At 39.6% G+C, this 19,329-nt stretch overlaps 2 protein-coding genes across 5 annotated transcripts in view; one reads left to right on the top strand and one right to left on the bottom strand.

Annotated features, from left to right (window-relative positions):
* Window positions 1-13,697: 13,697 nt before the first annotated feature.
* CDKN1B (cyclin dependent kinase inhibitor 1B) lies at window positions 13,698-18,858 on the bottom strand. Of its 2 annotated transcripts, XM_036759478.1 has the most exons (3): window positions 18,020-18,858; window positions 17,280-17,410; window positions 13,698-15,002 (listed from the first exon to the last, which is right to left on the bottom strand). In XM_036759478.1, the coding sequence occupies exons 1-2, from the start codon at window positions 18,495-18,497 to the stop codon at window positions 17,289-17,291; spliced, it is 600 nt and encodes a 199-aa protein (XP_036615373.1). In that variant the 5' UTR covers window positions 18,498-18,858; the 3' UTR covers window positions 13,698-15,002; window positions 17,280-17,288. The 2 variants fall into 2 exon arrangements, with proteins under 2 accessions (XP_036615373.1, XP_036615374.1); XM_036759479.1 differs by lacking the exon at window positions 17,280-17,410.
* Window positions 18,798-19,329, top strand: part of GPR19 (G protein-coupled receptor 19) — a 68,024-nt gene continuing 67,492 nt past the window's right edge. For 2 of the 3 annotated variants that reach the window (XR_005010459.1, XR_005010460.1), the window contains exon 1: window positions 18,798-19,231. The gene's annotated coding sequence lies outside the window, so the exon portion shown is untranslated. The remainder of the gene's footprint in view (window positions 19,232-19,329) is intronic. The other variant, XM_036759475.1, reaches the window with a different exon arrangement.

Below are 19,329 nucleotides of genomic sequence, written 5' to 3' on the forward strand. Positions count from 1 at the left end.
GAAAGCTGACGACTCCACGAGACATCAAGAAACAATAAAACAAAGTCAAAAGAATTAAAAAAATAGAAGAAAATGGGAAACAAATCATTGGAAAAAAACAATTGACCTAACAAATAAATCAAGAAGAGATAATTTAAGAATTATTGTATTATCCAAAAGCCATAATCAAAAGAAAGAGCTTAGACATTATCTTTTAAGAAATTATCAAGGAAAACTGCCCCAATTTCTTAGAACAGAATGGTAGAATAAAAATTGAAAGAATCCACTGGTCATCTCCTGAAAGAGATCCCAAAATGAAAACTCCCAGAAATATTATGGCCAAATATCAGATCCCTCAGGTCAAAAAGAAAATAGTTCAAGCAGACAGAAAACAACCATTCAAATACTGTAGAGTCACAGTCAGGACCACACAATATCTAGTAGATACCATATTAAAGGAGCAGAGGGGCTTGGGATATGATATTCTGAAATGTAAAAGAGCTAGAACTACAACCAAGAATAGCCTACCCAGAAAAACTGAGTATAATCCTTTAAGGGAAAAAATCGATATTTAATGAAACAGAGGACCTTCAAGCATTCCAAATGAAAAGACCAGCGCTGAATAGAAAATGTGATTTTCAAATATGAAACTCAAGAGAAGCATAAAAAATAAACATGAAAGGGAAATCATAAGGGACTCAATAAGGTTAAACTTTTTACCTTTCTAAATGGGAAAATGACACATGTATCTTTTAATAACTCTATCATTATTAGGGCAGTTAGAAAGATTCTAACTACAATGAAACAGAGAAAGATACAGAAAACAAGGATGTGGGAGTGAGTTTATTATGTTTCCAAGAAAAAGGAAAGATGAGAAAGAGGGATATAGTGGGAGATGGGGGAAAGGGAAAGAAGAATGGGGAAAATTATTTCACATAAAAGAGGGCAGCAAGGAAGATCTTTTACAGTAGAGGGGGAAATGGGGGGGCAGACAATGCTTGAACCTCATATCTAAATTGGTTCAAAAAGAGAAAATATGTGTGGGTATAGATAGATACATAGATAGATAGACAGATATACTTAATTGGTAAAAGAAATTTATTTTACCCAACAGGGAGTAGGAGAGGAAGGGGATGAGAGAGGGAGGGTGGTTAAAAAAAAAGGGAGGACAAATAAAAGAAGGAAGTAGTCAGAAGCAAAACAGATTTTAGAAGAAGTACAGGATAAAAAAAGAGAGAAAGATAAACAGAAGAAAATAGGATGGAGGGAAATAAACAGTTAGTAATCATAACTGAATGTGAATGAGATGAACTCACCCATAAAACACAAGTGGGTAACAGAATGGATTAAAAAACAGACTCCGACAGACAGAGTTAAAATAAGGGACTGGAGAAGAATCTATTATGCTTCAGCTAAAGTTAAAAAAAAAAAGGCAGGGGTAGCAATCATAATCGCAGACAAAGCAAAAGCAAAAACAGACCTAATTAAAAGAGATCATCAAGGAAATTATATCTTGCTAAAAGAAACCATAGACAATAAAGTAATATCATATATACACCAAATACATGTATATACAAATGTATATACACCAAATGGCATAGCATCCAAATTCTTAAAGGAAAGGTTAAATGAATTACAGGAGGAAATAGTAAAATTATATTGGTGAAAGGACCTAAACTTACGCTCTCAGAGCTAGATAAATCTAACTATCAAATAAATAAGAAGGAAGTCAAGGAGATAAATAGAATATTAGAAAAGTGAGATACGATAGACCTCTGGAGAAAACTGAATAGAAACAGAAACAAGCACACCATTTTCTCAGCTGTACATAGTACCTTTATAAAAACTGACCATGTATTAGGGCATAAAAACCTCTCAACCAAATGCAGAAAAGCAGAAATATTAACTTCAGACTTTTCAGACCGTAATGCAATAAAAAAAATACATTTAGTAAAGGATCATTGAAGAATAGATTAAAAGCTAATTGGTAACTAAATAACCTAATCCTAAAAAATGAGTGAGTCAAAATACAAATCACGGAAACAATAATTTCATTAGAGAAAATTACAACAATGAAACAACATTCCAAAATTTGTGGGATGCAGCCAGAGCAGTAGTTAGGAACATTTGTATCTCTAAATGCGTACATCAATGAAAGAACAGAAAAGCAGGTAGATAAATTGGGCATTCAATGAAATAAAATTTTTTTAAAAAAAGAACACCAAAATGGAAATCTTGAAAACAAAGAAGAGATTAATAAAACTGAAATTAAAAAAAACATTGAATTAATAAATAAAACTAGGAGCTGGTTTTATGGGGGGCAGGGATACAACAAATTGGATAAACCATTGGTTAGTTTGATTTTAAAAAAAAAGAAAATCAAATTACTAGTAAAAAATGAAAGGGATGACTGCAACACCAATGAAGATGTAATTAAAGCAACTATTTGGAGTTATTTTGTCCAACTACATATCAGTAAAACTGACAATCTAAGTGAAATGAATAAATATTTACAAAAACATAAACTAATCACATTAACAAAAACAACCCTATCTTAAATAACCCTATCTTAATTGAACAAGCCATCAATGAGCTCCCTAAGGAAAAAATCACCAGGACCAGATCAATTCACAAGTGAATTCTACCAAACATTTAAGGAGCAATTTAATCCCAATACTATTTAAACTATTTGAAAAAATAGGTAAAGAAGGAATCCTACACCATTTCTTTTGATACCTAAACTGGGAAGAGCAAAAACAGAGACGGAAAACTATAGACCAATTTCCTGAACATCAACGCAAAATTTTTTTAAATAAAATACTAGCAAGCAGATTACAGTAATGTATCACAAAGATCATATGCTATGAGTAGGTGGGATTTATAGCAGGAATGCAGGGCTGTTTCAGTATTAAGAACACTATCAGCATAATTGACCATATCAATAACAATAACCATAAAAATCATATGATTATATCAATAGATACAGAAAAAGCCTTTGACATAGTACAACACCCATTCCTATTCACACACACACACAAGCATAGGAATCAATGGAGCCTTTCTTAAAATGATAAGTGGCATCTATCTAAAACAAAGAGTAAGCATTGTTTGTAAACAGGAATGAATTTGAAGCTTTCCTAAAAAGATTAGAAGTGAAGTAAGGATGTCCATTATCACCACTATCATTCAACATTGTATTAAAAATGCTAGCTATTTTCTTCCATCAAATGACTAATATAGAAATATAATATAGAAATGTTTTACACAATTTCATGTGTATAACCTATATCAGATTGCTTACCATCTCAATGAGGGGGGAGGTGAAGGAGAGAAAGAAGGAATTTGGAACTCAAAAAATGTTTTAAAAACCAATGTTAAAAACTGTTTTTAACATGTAATTGGGGGTGAAATAATTATTTTTTTAAATTTTAAATACTTATCCAAAAGAAAAGAAAAAAATGCTAGGTATAGTGATAAGACAACAGTGACTTTCCACTTGCCACAGAGCAGGAACTAGGTGGTGCCAGGCCTGGAGTTATGAAGACTTGAATTCAAATTCAGCCTCAAACATTTATTATATATGACCCTGGGCAAGTCACTTAACCTTTGCCTTAGTTTCCTCAACTTTAAAATGGAAATAATAGCACCTACCTTCCTTCCAGGGTTGTTGTGAAGATCAAATGAGATATTTGTAAAGTGCTCAATAGTTGGCACATTAGGCACTTAATAAATGCTTCTTCTCCCTTAGGCCAAAGCCTTTGATCCTCTTCCTTCTTATTTCCTCTGGGAACTTTTCGCTACTCTTCAATCTCTGTTTATCTGCTGCATCCTTCACTGTTGTCTCCACCAGTAGGACATAAGCTCCTCAAGAGAAAGGAATACCTTCATTATGTGTCCCCCAGGCTTTGTACAATGATTTGTGTGTATTAAGCATTTAATAAATGCCTTTTCATTTATTCATTCAACATACTTCTTGGTTGGTCCTTATGTATATCTGTGCCTGTGGGGATGAACAAAAAAGGATTGGTGACTGAGCTAAGAAGAGCTGCCCACTTTGTTGACCATAAGAAGAAATAAGAAATGGGTCCTATCTCCTTTGAGATGACCTCTTTGTTGAAACACAGCAAATACCTAGATCTCCCTTGGACTTCCACTAAGGTAGAAGAAAAAGAGGAGGAGAAAGAGGAGGAAGAAATTTCTCTCCTCTCCCCACCCCACTGGATTTCCTAAAATGCAATAGAGATTTGGAGGCAACTCTGCATTTTAGCAGATTCTTAGCTCAGGTACAGTTTTGGTACAAAATGAAACACTCAAAAGTCAATAAGCCAACAAAAGGAGGCTTAAAATATCTTAACACAGAAAAGGATCCAGTGGACATGTACATGGCTCATCTCATCTTCATATGGAAACTCATCTAGTCATCAGGGTATGATATGGTGAAGGACATAGTGACTCATGTGGTCTTCAGAAACCCATCAAGTCAGAGAGGCCTTGACTGCTCCCCAACTACCCAAGGCTAGAACTTTTTATTCTTTTAGGGCATCAGCAAGCTCCACGAAGTTGCATCAAGAAGCAGAGCCAATTAGGTTCTAAAGCCATCTTTGCCACTTTTGGGGGGAAAACTAATCCTTAAGGATTAGGAAAGGAGTAGGGGCCTAGCCCCACCCCTCCCCCACGCCCCATTTCCCATGTTGTGAGTGGAGGGAGGGAAGCTTCATCAGGGAAATGCTGATAAATATTAGTCCCGTCACAAGAGTTAATAAGAGAACAAAGAGATCTTACAGGCCATCTAGCCCAATGCCATTTTATAAACAAGGAACCTGATGCTTCCAGATGGGAAGTGACTTGGCCAAAGATAAATCATGCAAATTGGAAGTTTCCAGGCCTGGTGGTAACCTCATGGGTTTCAGAAGTTAGGAATCTTTGAGTCCACTGCTGGTTACCTAGCAGGTGGTGGTTTCCACAACAACTTCCTGGAATGGAAGATGCCCATCTTTGGAAGGATGTAAGGCTTGCCAAGAGAAAGTTATCTCTACTTCCTTAGAGAGTGATGGGTTACTGTGTCACATTTTGAGTATAGCAGGTTTTGGAGAGAACAAACTATTTGTAGCTTAGTTGGAGTGGTCCTCTCTCTCTTTAAACTGCTACATGACTTAGGTTACTAATTCTTAGCCTAGTTCTAATGCAACCAAGGGAGTGCCTTCTGATACTCCCTTATAGGTCAGGGGAAAGGGACAGGGACTAGATCTGCGATTTCACTAATATAGAGAACTCCCAGATAAGGAAATTCTGTCTACCAATGCAGGTTGGCACCTACTCTCTCCCTTAAATAACACAGACAGTTGCTCAGAGTACTCAGAGATTAAGCAATAACTTTTCCAAGGTCACACAGAAAGTATGTGGCAGAAGTGTGACATAAACTCAGGTCTTTCTGACTCCAAGGTCAATTCTATATCTAGTATACCACACTGCCTCACTTGATATTTCCTCATAAATTATTAAAACTATAATATTACTCTTGTCGATTGTCAACTAGCTCTATGGCTAGTTAATGTAATTAGCATTTAATTAAGGCTAATTGATGTAATTAAATAAACTGAAGAAATCTCTTTTCCCATAAGCTTCACTTATCATTGCCTATATCAATCACCCAGTCTCATAGGTTTAAATAACATGAGTGTTACTGGCTATACAATTAACTAAACATGTAACAAAAATAATACGAAGACAAATTTAAATATTTCAGTAAGGTATCACAGTGAAAAAGGTAACAACTGAAGGTTGCTAATTCAAATTCTTCTCTTTTGTTCTGGAAAAAGAGTCCCACCATTCATCTCTCAGAGGACAGCAATAAAAGTCTTCTCAAGAATTCTCCTCATAATTTATCTTCACACGATAAAAAAAGATAACCTAATCACTCAGGAAATTTCTCTTAGTCTCTCTTCAGTCACAACAGTTAACAGAATGTTAACTTTCTCCAGAACAGAATGACAGTTAAACATAAGAGATTCCATTCTCTTTTAAAGATATATAGTATCCACAGTCTCTGTGGGAGAAACTATTTAAATTAGGATTACATTAAGTATTTGTCAACCAGAATGTCATCTTTCTGTAGCTATTCCCAACATAAACTCAATGGTTAGGTGCCCGATCATTAGATAATCCCAAGGTCAAGGTACTCTATGGATACTTCTAAAATTGTAGCTCATGAACCCCTACTAGTGCATGGATCTTCAAGAGTCAGCCAGTTGACACAATTAACAAAAGCATTTACTGAAATGGCATTGTATGAAGTAGTAACAGAATATCTCCTTCATAAATGTGGAGTGCACTCTCCCACAAATACATGCAGCATCAGTGGGAAGAATGGGCAAACATATACATAGAGTACAATAGTAGAGAGGAACATATATAAAGAATAACATATAGTGAAGGCAACTCACACCTTGGAACTATAAGATACCAACGTCCTCTCTCTTTTCTTGGTGTCTTTATGCAGCTCTCCCTAGACATAACATCTCTGATACAGCATCACTGAACTGGACTCCCTGGTCCTAGTCTTCTCTGCAGTTGTACTCCTGACTGCCCAGACTAGCTTTCTCTCAAATTGCTATCTGATGAGCACAGTGTCTCTTATTTGTCAAGTTGATCTGATACTTAGCCAAAAAGAGTAGGGCAGAGAAATGCCTCTGTCTCCTCTGTACTCTAGACAAAGTACCAGGGAGAAGGCAAACTCCTAGAAAAACTGCCTACCCCCATTGCCTCCACTTCTCCACCTCCCACAAACTTCTCACCTCCTTGCAAACTAGTGTGTGACTTGACCACTCATCTAAAACTGTTTTCTTCAAAGTTACCAGAGGTTAAGGTCAAGTTCTGCTCAGATATTTACTTAGCTGGGCATGTTGCTTAACCTTTCTGAGTCTCAGTTTCCACATCTGTAAAATAGTCAGGGTTATTGTGAGGACTAAATGAAATTATATATATATATATATATACACACACACACACACATTATATATATATAAAATAGAGAGTAGAAAATGTGAATATAAATGCTACTTATTACTATTATTTCTTAAATGCCAAATCCAATGGCTTTCTGTCAGTCTCCAACCTTTTGACCCAATTGTAATCAAAAAGTAGAAAAAGAACTGACACTAGTATCTTCCTAGTAACTCCCTTGGTCAATTTTTGTGACACTGCTCTTTCTTTCTTTTCCTCTTATCTGTCTGACTTTACTCCCCAGTGTCTTTTTCAGAGTTATTATCCCTAATTGTGGGTGTACCTCAAACCCTCTTCTTTCTCTCTACTCCCTTAGTGATCTCATCAGCTCCCAGGGTTTGAAATATCCTTGCAGATAACTCCCAAATGTACATATATCTAGGCCTCATTTCTCTCCCAAGCTTCAGTTTTATGCCACCAACCACCTGCTGGGCCCTTACACCTGAATGTCTCATAATTCCACATGTCCAAAATAGATTATTATCTTTCCTCCAATACCTGTCCCTTACCCCAACTTCCCTCCTCCAGTTAAGCACACTGACTGACACCCTCCCAATCATTCAGATTCAAAACTTCTGACTCTTCTACTTCTCCCTCATCCTTCTAATCAGTTGCCAGGTTTTGTCAATTCTCCCACCACAGCATACGTTTCATCTGTCTGCTTCATTTATGTAGCCTTCATCTGCCTCTTTGTCCCTCTCAACTACTGAAATAGCCTCCAAATAGGTCTCCCTACCTCCAGTCTCTCCCTTCTCCAATGTGCCTTCCATATAGCTTCCAAATTAGTATTTCTAAAGCACAGACCTGACCAAGTCACTCTCTCCCGATTGAAAATTTTCTTAATTTCTTTACTGCATCCAAGATAAGATACCTAACTCCTTTGGATGGCATTTATAGCCATTCACAATCTGCCTCCATTCTACCTTTCAACAGTTATTTCACATCACTCCCCCTAATATATTTTTCAAACCGGCCTTTCTGCTGTTCCACAAAATAAACATTTCATTTCCCACCCCGCCCCTCACCTCCAATCAGTGCCTTGACATAGGCTGTCCTGAATGCCTAGGGGTTCCCTTTTACCTTCCAGCTCTTGTACCCTTAGCTCCCTTCAAAAACTGGCTTAAGTGTTCTGTCCCTCACTCCCTAACCCCTCCCCCCATTACTTCGTGTATAAACTCAATAGATGGATCAACAAGCGTTTATTAAGCATCTGCCATTTGTCAGATGCTGTGTTTGGGGTGGTGGTAGATTTTGGATCTTCCATTAGAATGTACATTCTGAACCCCTAACATGCTATATACTACTCGTCACCTTTGGCCACTAATTTGGTATGAGGTCTTTGGCCTCAGTTTTCCATTTCTGTTAAAACGAAGGAGGGAATGTGGTATTAGACCAGATGACCTCCAGGCTCCCTTCCAGTTCTACATCCTGATTTTAAAGAAAGGGTGGCGGAAGAAATAGGAGTCTAGATGCATTTCTGTCCCAGACTTGGGAATATGTTACGTATAGCTCGACTCACCTCGCAGGGAGTTCGTGCCGCATTTGCGAACATTATTACACCACATCCCTGCTCAGTTTTCTCATGCGTTCTATGACTACACTCGTGTACCCTCCCCCACTCATCAACCACATTTTGGAAAAGGAGAAATTCAGACAGGAAGCTTCGACTCTGCCTCCGCCTACTTCCTCAAAACCACCACGCAAACACCCTATAGATATCAGGCTACTGACGTCGCTTTCATCACATGCTCTCGGTACATTACGGTCTCCTAATGTACTTACTCCACCCCCCAACCCCCCCCAAAATTAGAAAATTCAAACTGCAAGAAATGACCAATAAGGGAGAATGTGGTAAGTGGTAGGAGGAAGAGAAAGACACGTAGGGAGGAGTAACTTGAGGAAGGGAGGGCTAAAACGGGGCCATGGAGGGTGTTTTCTTATATTGCAGAGATCCAGAAAGGCTTAAACCCAGGTAGCAATATCTCGCGAATCCACCTTAAATCTGAAAATGTACGCTGCGCCGGGGGTCACTGAAATCAGCCAATGCCGATCGAGTTCACTAGCACCACCGTGGTACAGGGAAGGAGGACCGAGAAAAATAAATAACCACACCCCCCCTTCCCTCCTCCCTACCCGAAGCACCAGCACCCCACCCCACCCCGCCAAAAAGAGCGTCTGTAAGCAAAAAAAAAAAAAAAAAAAAAAAAAACTTTTGCAAAACGGCCCGGGGAGACTGGTTTCTGGGGCTTTTTTTTTTTTTTTTAAGGAAAAGAAGGAAAAGCAAGGACTCATCCCCAACCCAGCGCCATGATAGTTGCTACATTTTCCCGAGGTGGAGAGGTTACAATGATGCAATCCTTGGGTGCGCTGGCTCGGAGTTGTTTTTCCTTGCCTTTTATTTGCATTTCCTTTGAGACTCGTGGAAAGACTTCGAACCTCCGTCGACTTTTTTGCACTAATTCCTTCGTGTGCAAACGTTTGTACACATGCACATAATATATAGGACCACGTACATAGACGTACCTTTTTATGCCCCCTCTCGCTACCCGGTTTGCCTGGAGACCTCGGAGTCACTAGTCCTCCCTCTGGCACTTGCATGGCATGTTTAAAAAGGTCCCTACCCGATTACCACATTCACCCCTAGGATCCTTGGGACCTAGAGGAGAGGGGTTGTCTTCTCTTCCACTCCAAGAAGACTTTTTTGGCCAGTTCGCCCGAGGCAGGGCGTGGTTCAGGTGGATCATATGGCTGCCTTTAATTTTGTTTAAATCCGTTCTTTTAAAAGCTAATTGCTCACCCTAAAGAAATATTTATTTTTATCTTCTAAGACACCAAAGTTCAAGGAGACAAACTGCAAATAAAGACCAGGAACGACTGTGGAATGAAGACTTCCCTCGGTTGTCCAGAATGTTAATTTCTGGGAGGATTAAGCAGCCGTGGGTGCATCCTATCCCGGGAGTACCTACGCCTCCCGAGTGCCCCCCTCCCTCCCCGTCACAGTTTCTTCCCAGTTTATCTCCCCGGACCCAGCCCAACTCTCCCCACTCCCTTTCCGTGGGGATCTACAGCAAATAATCGCTTCTTTTCCCGTCTGGGAGCGGCGTCTTCTCCCCGTGTCCTCCTACGAGCTGAGCGAGCTTTAAATCCTTTCGAAATGCGCGGGCTAAGGATCATTGGAGCCCGGGATGAGGGGTGGGAGTAAGCAGCCTGCCCTAGAAGATCGGTTCATTCTTAGGGATTTTCTCTCCCCATTTTCTCTCCATAACCTTGGGTGGAGAGGGGCGGAGGAAGTTTTTGTTGGTTTTAGGTTTGGGTCATCAAAGTTGCATTTTGTTTCTTTCTTATATCCAGGGAAGAGCTGGGCAGGGGGTGTTTCTAAGAGAAAAAAATAACCCCCCAAAGCATCTACAGACGACGGCAAGGCTCTATTTCCCTGGCCTTTCTAGTGAAATTGTGGCAGGGCTCGCCTTCCAGCCTGAAGTCCCTGGAAGCAATAAAGGCGCAGGGGGAGAGGGAGACTAGGGTTCGAGAGGGGCACCAGGCACAGTTGGCTGGAAGAGCGCTCAGCTAAAAGAATGATTTTCTGTTGTCACCCGCCCAGTCAATTTGCCATACCTACTACGTTCTATTGGCAGTCCTCCGTACCTTAGGGATGGCCAGTTATAAGAGTCGAATGCAATAGTGACCAGTAACGCTGGAGGGAAAGAAAAGATGTCAGCCGCCACTGACCCGAGCGATGTCCGCAGCGGGCTCCGGGGAGGTCGCTCGCGGGTTACTCACTGCAGCCCGGGGAAAAGCAGCCGACAGTTAGCCGGCCGGGCGGATTTTAAATTCGAATTCTTAGTACAGGCGCGTAAAGGGGAAGCAGCTGTAGTTGCTCTTGGCGCTATGTTGCACTAAATTTGACTGGCACAGCGAGCACCCATTTTTCTTCGCCCGGTCACCTCAAATCTTCGAGTTATGTAGCTTGTCCTGACGCACGAACTTTGATAGAGAGTGCTGTACTCGCCCCTTCCTTTCTCTCGCCAGCTGTGCTCCAAAGAACTGGTAGCGAACAGACCTGGTAGAATTTTTTAAAACCTTACTGTTTCAAAGTTAGACATTCTTGGATAAGGCAAGAGTTCTGAAGCATATTACGGGATTTCTCAGCAAAATAAGGTACACAAAATGTAAATATCAATTTGTGAGTTGACAATTATATCTTAGGCCAAAGTTTAAATTGTGATTTAAAATTATTTTTGCTTACTTTCAAGAGTGTAATGCCAAATATCTTATTTGCGATGGGAAATGATGTTTTACATTTTTTCAGTTGTATTTGAATTAAGATTCTAAAATTTACACACACACATATTTCTGAACTAAAGGATTTTTCTTTCCAATAAAAAGTGGTATCATCTCAGGGGTCAACTCCACTATCCAACGATCCATACTATGTCTGTAGCAGGGAATGGTGTTTTCTCTAAGGCCTAATCAATTCACCTAAATGGAATTTCATTTTAATTATGTTACAGGAGTCTGATTTTTGAAAAGAGCACAGGAGACTTTCAAGTTCTTATTTTGCCACTAAAGATGTGATCGTAGGCAGTTACTCCACCTCTCTGGGCCTCAGTTTTCTCATTTATTAAATGACATTGTTGGCTTAGGTGTTCTCTAAGGTCCTTTCCAATCCTAAAAGGCTTTGGTGTATCATACACTGGTTTAGTTATCAACATTTTTTATAATGTGCAGAATTTTTTGCTAATTTAGGAAGTAAGAATCTTGTCCCAGTTAAGAAAACCTCAGTACTTCTATTAGAGTTTTAATTTATTACCTTTTCTGGGCTCAGCACTGAATTGTATGTTATGAGGAATGGAAGTTATCTCATATTTGTTTAAAATAAGGAAAAGAGTTCGAAGAGAGATGGATAAAGCACGGAGTGATCAGGAATGTGGAACTTGAACTGGACCTTGAAGGATAACTAGGATTTGGCTGGCCAGAGGGGAAAAGGGGAACAGTCTGGTCAGATTCTTATGTTGTCAGATTTTAATGGGATCAAAATTAGGGATAAAAAAATCCAGATTCTTCTGAGAATTAAAAAAAATAAAATTAACAATTTTCTATTTTCCCTTAAGCCATGATTAAAATCTCAGGGAAGAATAATACACACTAATTTTTAAGGGCTTCGAAAACTTTAAATGGGGATTAACATTCAACTCTCTAGGTAGTGGTGTAAATAAAAAGGAGGGAAAGGATGGAGAATTACCTGCTGTTGACTACTTTGTTCTTAGAGGCCTAGAATTTTAATGCTGGAAAAAGCTTTCAAGATCTAGTCCAATCCCTTCATTTCACAGATGAGATAACTGAGACCTAGAGAGGTAACATGGTTAGTGACTGAATTAAGATTGGAATTTGAATCACCTGACCTGATTCTCATTTCTTCCTAACAGTCTTCAGTGGAACAACTGATGAAGAAAAAGAGGAACAATGCAAAATTTCTACAAGGATTTGCAATTGAAATCTTCCTGGGTAATGAGCCAAATCGTAATTTGGAAAGGTTTTTTGAGAGGACATCTTCTAAGAAAGCTGTACCTAAGAGATCATTCCATGGAAGAAGATTGTAATTTTTTTCTTAATCTCTAGAGAAGGTAATTACACAATCTCCACTGAAATATTATATTTTCTTGTCTCTCACTCAGAAGGAAGGCCTTCCAAATATTTAGCATTAATCTTTCCTATAGGACCAAGCCCCTTTTCTCTTGGGTTAGATTGAACACCTAGCACAATGCCTTGTCCTCGGGATAATATGAAAAGGAGTTATGACTTTTTTTAATGTAAGGCACTCCCTCACACCAACATACTTTGAGGATTTGATGGATGAGGCCTAGAAAATTGTCTAAAACTTCTTTTGGAATCACACAGCTAGTGTCAGAGGGCCAACCTGAACCCAGGTCTTATTTTTCTATAAGTGGAGACTTAGTGTTTGTTGAATTAAATTCTGATTACTACAGTCAAACAAGTTTTCAAGGTCTATTTTACTTCTATTAATAGGGGAGGGGTGAAAAAAGGGATTATTGGTCAAAACATTGTATTTGTGGTGGTGGTTAAACTTTCAAAGTAATATGAGAAAAAATGAGCAAGATATGAATTACATGGTAAAATATTGGTAATATTCCGATTGTTACCTGATTTCCAAGGAAGAGCTTTCTATTACCAGATCAGTGTCTTTGGACCCTGCATCTCTTGACTGTACCCACTAACATTCTTGTACCTCATTTATACAAGATAACCACACCCTTCCCAGCCCCTGATCCCTGAAATCATCATTGGGGTGTATTCTTTTAAACAATTCCAGGAGCTTGATTATTTCATTTCAGACACCATGGCCATGTGGTAATACTGGGAAGAGCATTGGATTTGTCATTAGAGCCCCTGGGTCAAAAATCTTAGTTCTCATACTTTAGTACTTGTATGACCTTGGACAAATCACTTCTCTGGGCCTACTTCCTGGTCTGCAAAATAAAGATTGGACCATGTGACCTCCAAGGTGTTTTTCAAACTGTAAAACTGTATGATCCCCAAAACTAAATGGAGAATTAGGACAAGTGTATTCTGGCCAATATAACACTCACTCAAATTTGGGCCTAAACTTTTAAGATCCTTTGCCGATTCATGGTGTGTGTCCCTATTAAGGCCACTGTAATATCAGGTGTAATGGCTCTAAGGAGCAGCCACATCAGTACAATTCATTTAATAGCTATGGCAGTTTTATTTATTGATTGCTTGATAGGGAACAATTACACATTACAAAAAAAAGTTATACTTGGCTCAGTAGGCAATCCTTTTAAGCACAGCCATATTATTTAACAGAAGAAAAAAAAATCCCTAAAGCCTACCCAATAGAGCATTTACAAATGCACAAAACATGCCACTTTGGCTTTTATATCTTCTAGATTTAAAAAAAAAATCTTTTTAACATAAATAAGTTAGTATAATTTTCTCAGTATCTTTACAGAGTTATGTACACAGGTACACTTTAAAATGTTTCATACACATACAGCAATGTAGAAATACTGTTTAAAGATGCAGTATCCATTTCCCTCTTCTACCAACAACTACCTCTGATCCATTCTCACCTTCCATTAAACACATCACATTCCTCTGGGTAAAATAGCCAAGACCAAAAGAGAAATTTTAAATTAAAAAAGGGTTCCATTTTTTTTTTTTACCTTGAATCTCAATTTTTTTTTTTGTTCCCAGAGAGCATTATTTAGGCCATGTTTACAAGCACAAAATAAAGGGAATGTGTAGACAATTTTCTGGCTTATCTGAATAAGTATAGATTGCCAATTCTGATCATTCAGAACTCACAATTTTGTTTTTGCTCGAATTATGTGGTTTGCTTAAGCCTTAATTAATTGGATAATTACTTCACTTTAAAGAGGTCTCCATTTTATAACCCTCCTTTTAAAAAAAAGCCTTTGCTCTAACATAATGGATACATCAGAGCTCCAGATTCTTAGTAAGTGTAATATGATAAACAGTAATCAGCTGTTGACTGTTTTAATTGTTGCAATTTTCAAAAAGATATATCAGATCTCACTGAAAGGGATATTACATCTTTAAAGGAAAAGCTTAACCACCACCCCCAACCCAAGGTTGCTTCTTTTGATGCAAGTCATACATTTATATTCTTGCTATATAATTTGAAGCAAGTTTGCTATTTTCTTCATATCTTAGCCCACCCCACTGCCCCCCCTTTCCCAAAGTTTATGTGCTACATAAAAGATAAAAACTATATACACAGGTAGTACAATGAAGCAAATAAGGAAAAACCTAATTGCATGATGCTACATCCGATGCTTTTAGAGGCACATCTTTTAAGAGCGCCTACAACTTTAGTGTTACTGTTTTGTTGCTTTTCAGTGCTTAAACAGGATATCCATTCCACGAAGTCAGAGATATGTATTCTTAAATTTGAATTTATATCTTCCTTGTTTCATCAAGCTCTAGTATATCCAATGAACAAGGACACATTCTTAATTCTGCAAAACAAAAGATTAGGGGGAAAAAGTGCATTAGGGGCATTGATATAACTAATTCTAACAGCAGCAAAGTAAATCACTACACTTGGTAAAAATTATTTTCTCACTGTCTTGCTTGCTCAAGGGCTTGAAGTGGGTGGATTATATACACAAGCTAAATGTAGAAGGCTAATAATGACAGATAGATGAGGTCATCTCTTTGGTCATTCATTCTTCCAAACTGAGACCCATAAAGATTTCAAATAGCAAAACTAATTCACCTTAGCTTAAATTGTATCTTATCTTACCACCACCCCATACGATGAAGGAATCTGGATTGATGACTGGGAAGAAAAGGAGAGATACAGAGGGGAAAAAATAAATTGTAAGGGTTAAAAAAAAAAAAACCCCAACAACTCACCTTTATTTGAAAAAATGCCTAAGAATAGAACGAGGGGAAGCATGGCCTTGGAGTCATGAAGACCAGAGTTTAAGTTCTGATTTGTAAATCAATGAAAGTCTCAGTGTCCCAGGCAACTTCAGAGGTAAGTTGTTGATCTGCTTTGGTAGAGGAGAGCACTGGGAATTGTTCACATGGCTAAATGATCAGTACGAAAAAAATTAACAAGATGCAAAATGTATGGGGTATAGGTAAACTGTATGAAAATACAGTTGTGGCCCTTCAAGCTACTTCATCCAGCTGAAAATAACCTTTGGCAATATTTTATGACTATCTCTTAAGCTAACGGGATAAAATGTTTTAAAGCTCATCCTTGTTTCTTGTGATGAATATATGTGTACAGCTTTTTGGTTTGTTTTTTTAAGTTGACAATGTCCCAAGTTAATATTTCTAAAGATTCTTTGAATTTGAAAAGTCCTGCTTGGCCGAATAATACAAGACCAAAAATTTATCAGAGTCTGATACACAAAAACACATGAAAAAGACCTGGCAGCACTGCAGGTATTGATTGACACCCTCAGGTGAATTAGCCAACAATTTTCATCCAATTTCATCCACTATATAGAGAGGTTTTTCAACAAGCCTTGAAGGTAGACACTTTGTATTGAGTAAAGGTTACATACATTTAATCTGTGTAAAAACAAATTGGAGTGACTTTCCAGTTTAAGAAATAGAAACACTCCTCCCCCCCAATTTTAAAGTGTCCTATATCTCTTTATTGTAAAGATTCCATCGACATTTAATCAATGTTTATTGTGTACCTACCATGTGGCATCCACTGGTAAAGAATACAGGGAAGAATGAAACTCAGTTTCTACTCCTAAGCAATTTCAATAACTAGTAGAATTAGCTGGCCTGAAGAATTAATTAAGGCCCCCTAAATAGAGCTTTGGGGACTGAAATATTCCTTCTATCTATCTGATCAGATTCAGCAGATTATTGCACATCTCCACTTCCCTAGAGCTAGGCAGACACAGCCTTAGCCAGCCCTGATATTTATTATTCCTTTTCCCATTAAATACCCAAATAGTGAGTTGTTCTAGCACAATTTGCATATACATGCTGACATGTTCCAGATTGCTTAAGGGGGACAGAATTCATTAACTTTTACATTGCAGCACTTCAGAGCTGTGGAAAAACTTTGTGAGTAACTTTTAATGATTCTGTGTTTTCTTCTGCATAAACAGGTTCCCTCACCCTCCAAAAACCCAGTAGAAGTGGTATGACACTAGAAGGATCAAAATAAATGAGTTGCACATGCCACTTCATCCTATTTCTAAACTCTTCTGTGAATCACTGGAGCTGCGTTTATTCTCAAATGAAAAGATTAGACCATTTGTTTCCCTTTTTTCCCTCTGCGTCCAAATAATGCCTTTATTTGAAACCACTGAAAAATGATAAACCTTAAAATTCCTCTGCTGGGTCAGGGAACAACCACAGCCCTTATTTAGGGCTGAAAAAAATCTCATCTTCCAATCAAGTTTTTGTGAGGGCTCATAAGAGGATGATCTCCCTTTCCCCAGGAACTACCTCCAGGATAAGAAGTCTTCATCCAGGATGCTACCCTTCACTCTGGAGTAACTGCACAGTTTTTCTAAAGAAAAGGTCTGCTTGATGGAGAAAATTTGATATAACTCAACGACGCTTTCCCTACTCCTTCCCTATTCTTTCAACCCCACAAAACGTGCATGAGGTGGGGCGGGAAGGGGCCTTGTCAAACTAGCAAACTTCTTATCCATAGACAACTAATAAATAAAATGTGTTGAGGAGTTTGCAGAGACTACCAGTTCCAAAAGTGCAGTTTGGTTTCATTTCTGAACCCTAGCTAAGCAACCCACCTAAGTAGTTTACGTTTGATGTCTTCTGAGACTGGGCTTCTTGGGCGTCTGCTCCACTGAACTAGCATTGGGAGAAGTGTCTGAAACCTCTTCTTCAGTAATGTTGGCTCTTTTGTTTTGAGGTGAGACATCTAGCAGGGGAAATTGCGGAGAGGAGGGGGGGAAGACAACAGATTTTATTAAAAGCATTAGCTAACAAAAGTTAGCCGGGGGAAGCGGGGGAATACTACCACCACCCACAATCCTGGGTCAATCGCTAATTGTCTTAAAATCCTAAAAATATTGTTGCTATTGACAAAGACCTCCTCCCATGTCCCCGGTACCTATCGAGGGATAATATAGCGCAATCTTTCACGAGGGATAATTAGGAACATCCTAGCTGCAAGATAATAGTTTGGGTCATTCACATACCTTATGATGGCAGACTGGGGGAGGGGACAGGTGTTTTGGGGAGGCGATGGGTTTTAAACGTTAAGTTTACAGATAAAATTTTTACACCGACTGGCAGGAAACTCACAACTAGTAGCTTTTAACTTCAAAAGAAATGATAACTAGTTGGATGATAGCACCGGAGCATAAGGTTAACAGCTTCAGCTACCCATGGAAAAGCCAAGAACTGAGCTGGTGTTCTCTAGACACAACTTCGGGGACGGACCTCCAGTAAAGCCAAGGAGTGGCCCAGACAGACCGAGTAAACAAGGGAGGGGTTTGTTTTATTTTAATTTTAAAGGAGCGATTACCATCCGTGGCTGGTCGTTTCCTCGTCTCAGTGCACTGGTCTGCCAAACTCGTCTGGCTTTCGGATGCACCCTCAGTCTTTTGATCTCTTAAGTGGGTGTCCTCTGAGATTCCCTGAGAAGCAATAAAAAACCCCGCTTGGCGCACTCCGTTTAGATCCCCGTTTTCTTGGCCGGGCCCCTGGCATCTCCCTTTGGGGTTCCGCGGGGGCCTGAAATAAAACTCGGGCAAACTATCTTTCTCCACAGGTTGCCACTCATAACTCCCCTCCAAGGGCTTGTGATTCCGAAAGTCGAAGTTCCACTTGCGCTGGCAGTCCTCCTCGATGTCCCTGCAATGCTTCTTTAAGTCCTGCGTTAAATCTTCATGGTTCACTGGGCCGAAGAGGTTGCGGCAAGCTGAAGGCTTGGGGTACTCCGCCGGCCTGCCTTCCATCCGCTCCAGGGTCGGGCTCCCATCAGAAATACGCACGTTTGACATCGTCCTCCCTCGTCTCCACTCAACTTTTAAAAACGACAACAACAAAAAAACCCGAACACGTAGCCCCTTTTATATAGGTCCCGCGATTCCCTTTTGGGGCCAAGGGAAACAAACAACCACCAATAATTACACAAGCTTTAGGATCAGTGTTGGGTTTGGGGGAGGGGGCAGGGGGAAGCCCGGGAGAGCCAGCAGAACAGTCTCCCAGCAGATCAAGTGTAAGGGAGAGAGGGAGGGAGGGACGGAGGGAGGGAGAGGGAGGGGGGAAAGGAGAGAAGGGGAGGGGAGGGGAGGGGGGACTTGGAAAAGCTAGTCCAAGACCAAGCCGGTACGAGCCTGTGGGTTTCCCAAACCGAGCCGCGAAGGAAACAGAACGGAACAAAACAAAACAAAAACACCTGGCTGATCTCAAAAGTCGTGGTGTAGGAAGAGACTGGGAAAAGGAAGGAATATAAAAATACACCCCGAAAAGCCGAGCACTTTTTTTTAGTTGCCCAATATGGCGGTGGAAGGGAGGCTGCAGAAGGAGAAAATGATTGACATTGCAAATCTATTTAAACAGAGAAGGGGAACCATTGGCTGTGGTGTCGGGAGCCACCCCGCGGAGGCTGGCTCGTTGCGTTTAGGCTCTTTGCCTTAAGGTAGTCCGGCTGCAGTTCTACCAGACACCTCTCAGCGCTACCGAAATCGTGGGGACTTGCAAAGCCGAAGAATGGGACTTGTGCGATCGCGAGGTATCGGGGGTGGGGAGTTGGGGGTGGGGGTCTGGAGTAAGCAACACTCTCAGGCCACTGTTTGATAAATTAAAAGCCAAAAATAAATAACATGAATT

This window comes from Trichosurus vulpecula, chromosome 5 (genome assembly GCF_011100635.1).
Source record: "Trichosurus vulpecula isolate mTriVul1 chromosome 5, mTriVul1.pri, whole genome shotgun sequence".
In the NCBI taxonomy this organism is placed as follows: Eukaryota; Metazoa; Chordata; class Mammalia; order Diprotodontia; family Phalangeridae; genus Trichosurus; species Trichosurus vulpecula.

Coding starts and splice junctions, on each gene's coding strand:
- CDKN1B (XM_036759478.1), bottom strand. CDS start 18,497: ATGTCAAACGTGCGTATTTCTGATGGGAGCCCGACCCTGGAGCGGATG. Junction 17,411..18,019: donor GAAACGACCAGCCACGGATG/GTAATCGCTCCT, acceptor TTCCCCTGCTAG/ATGTCTCACCTCAAAACAAA.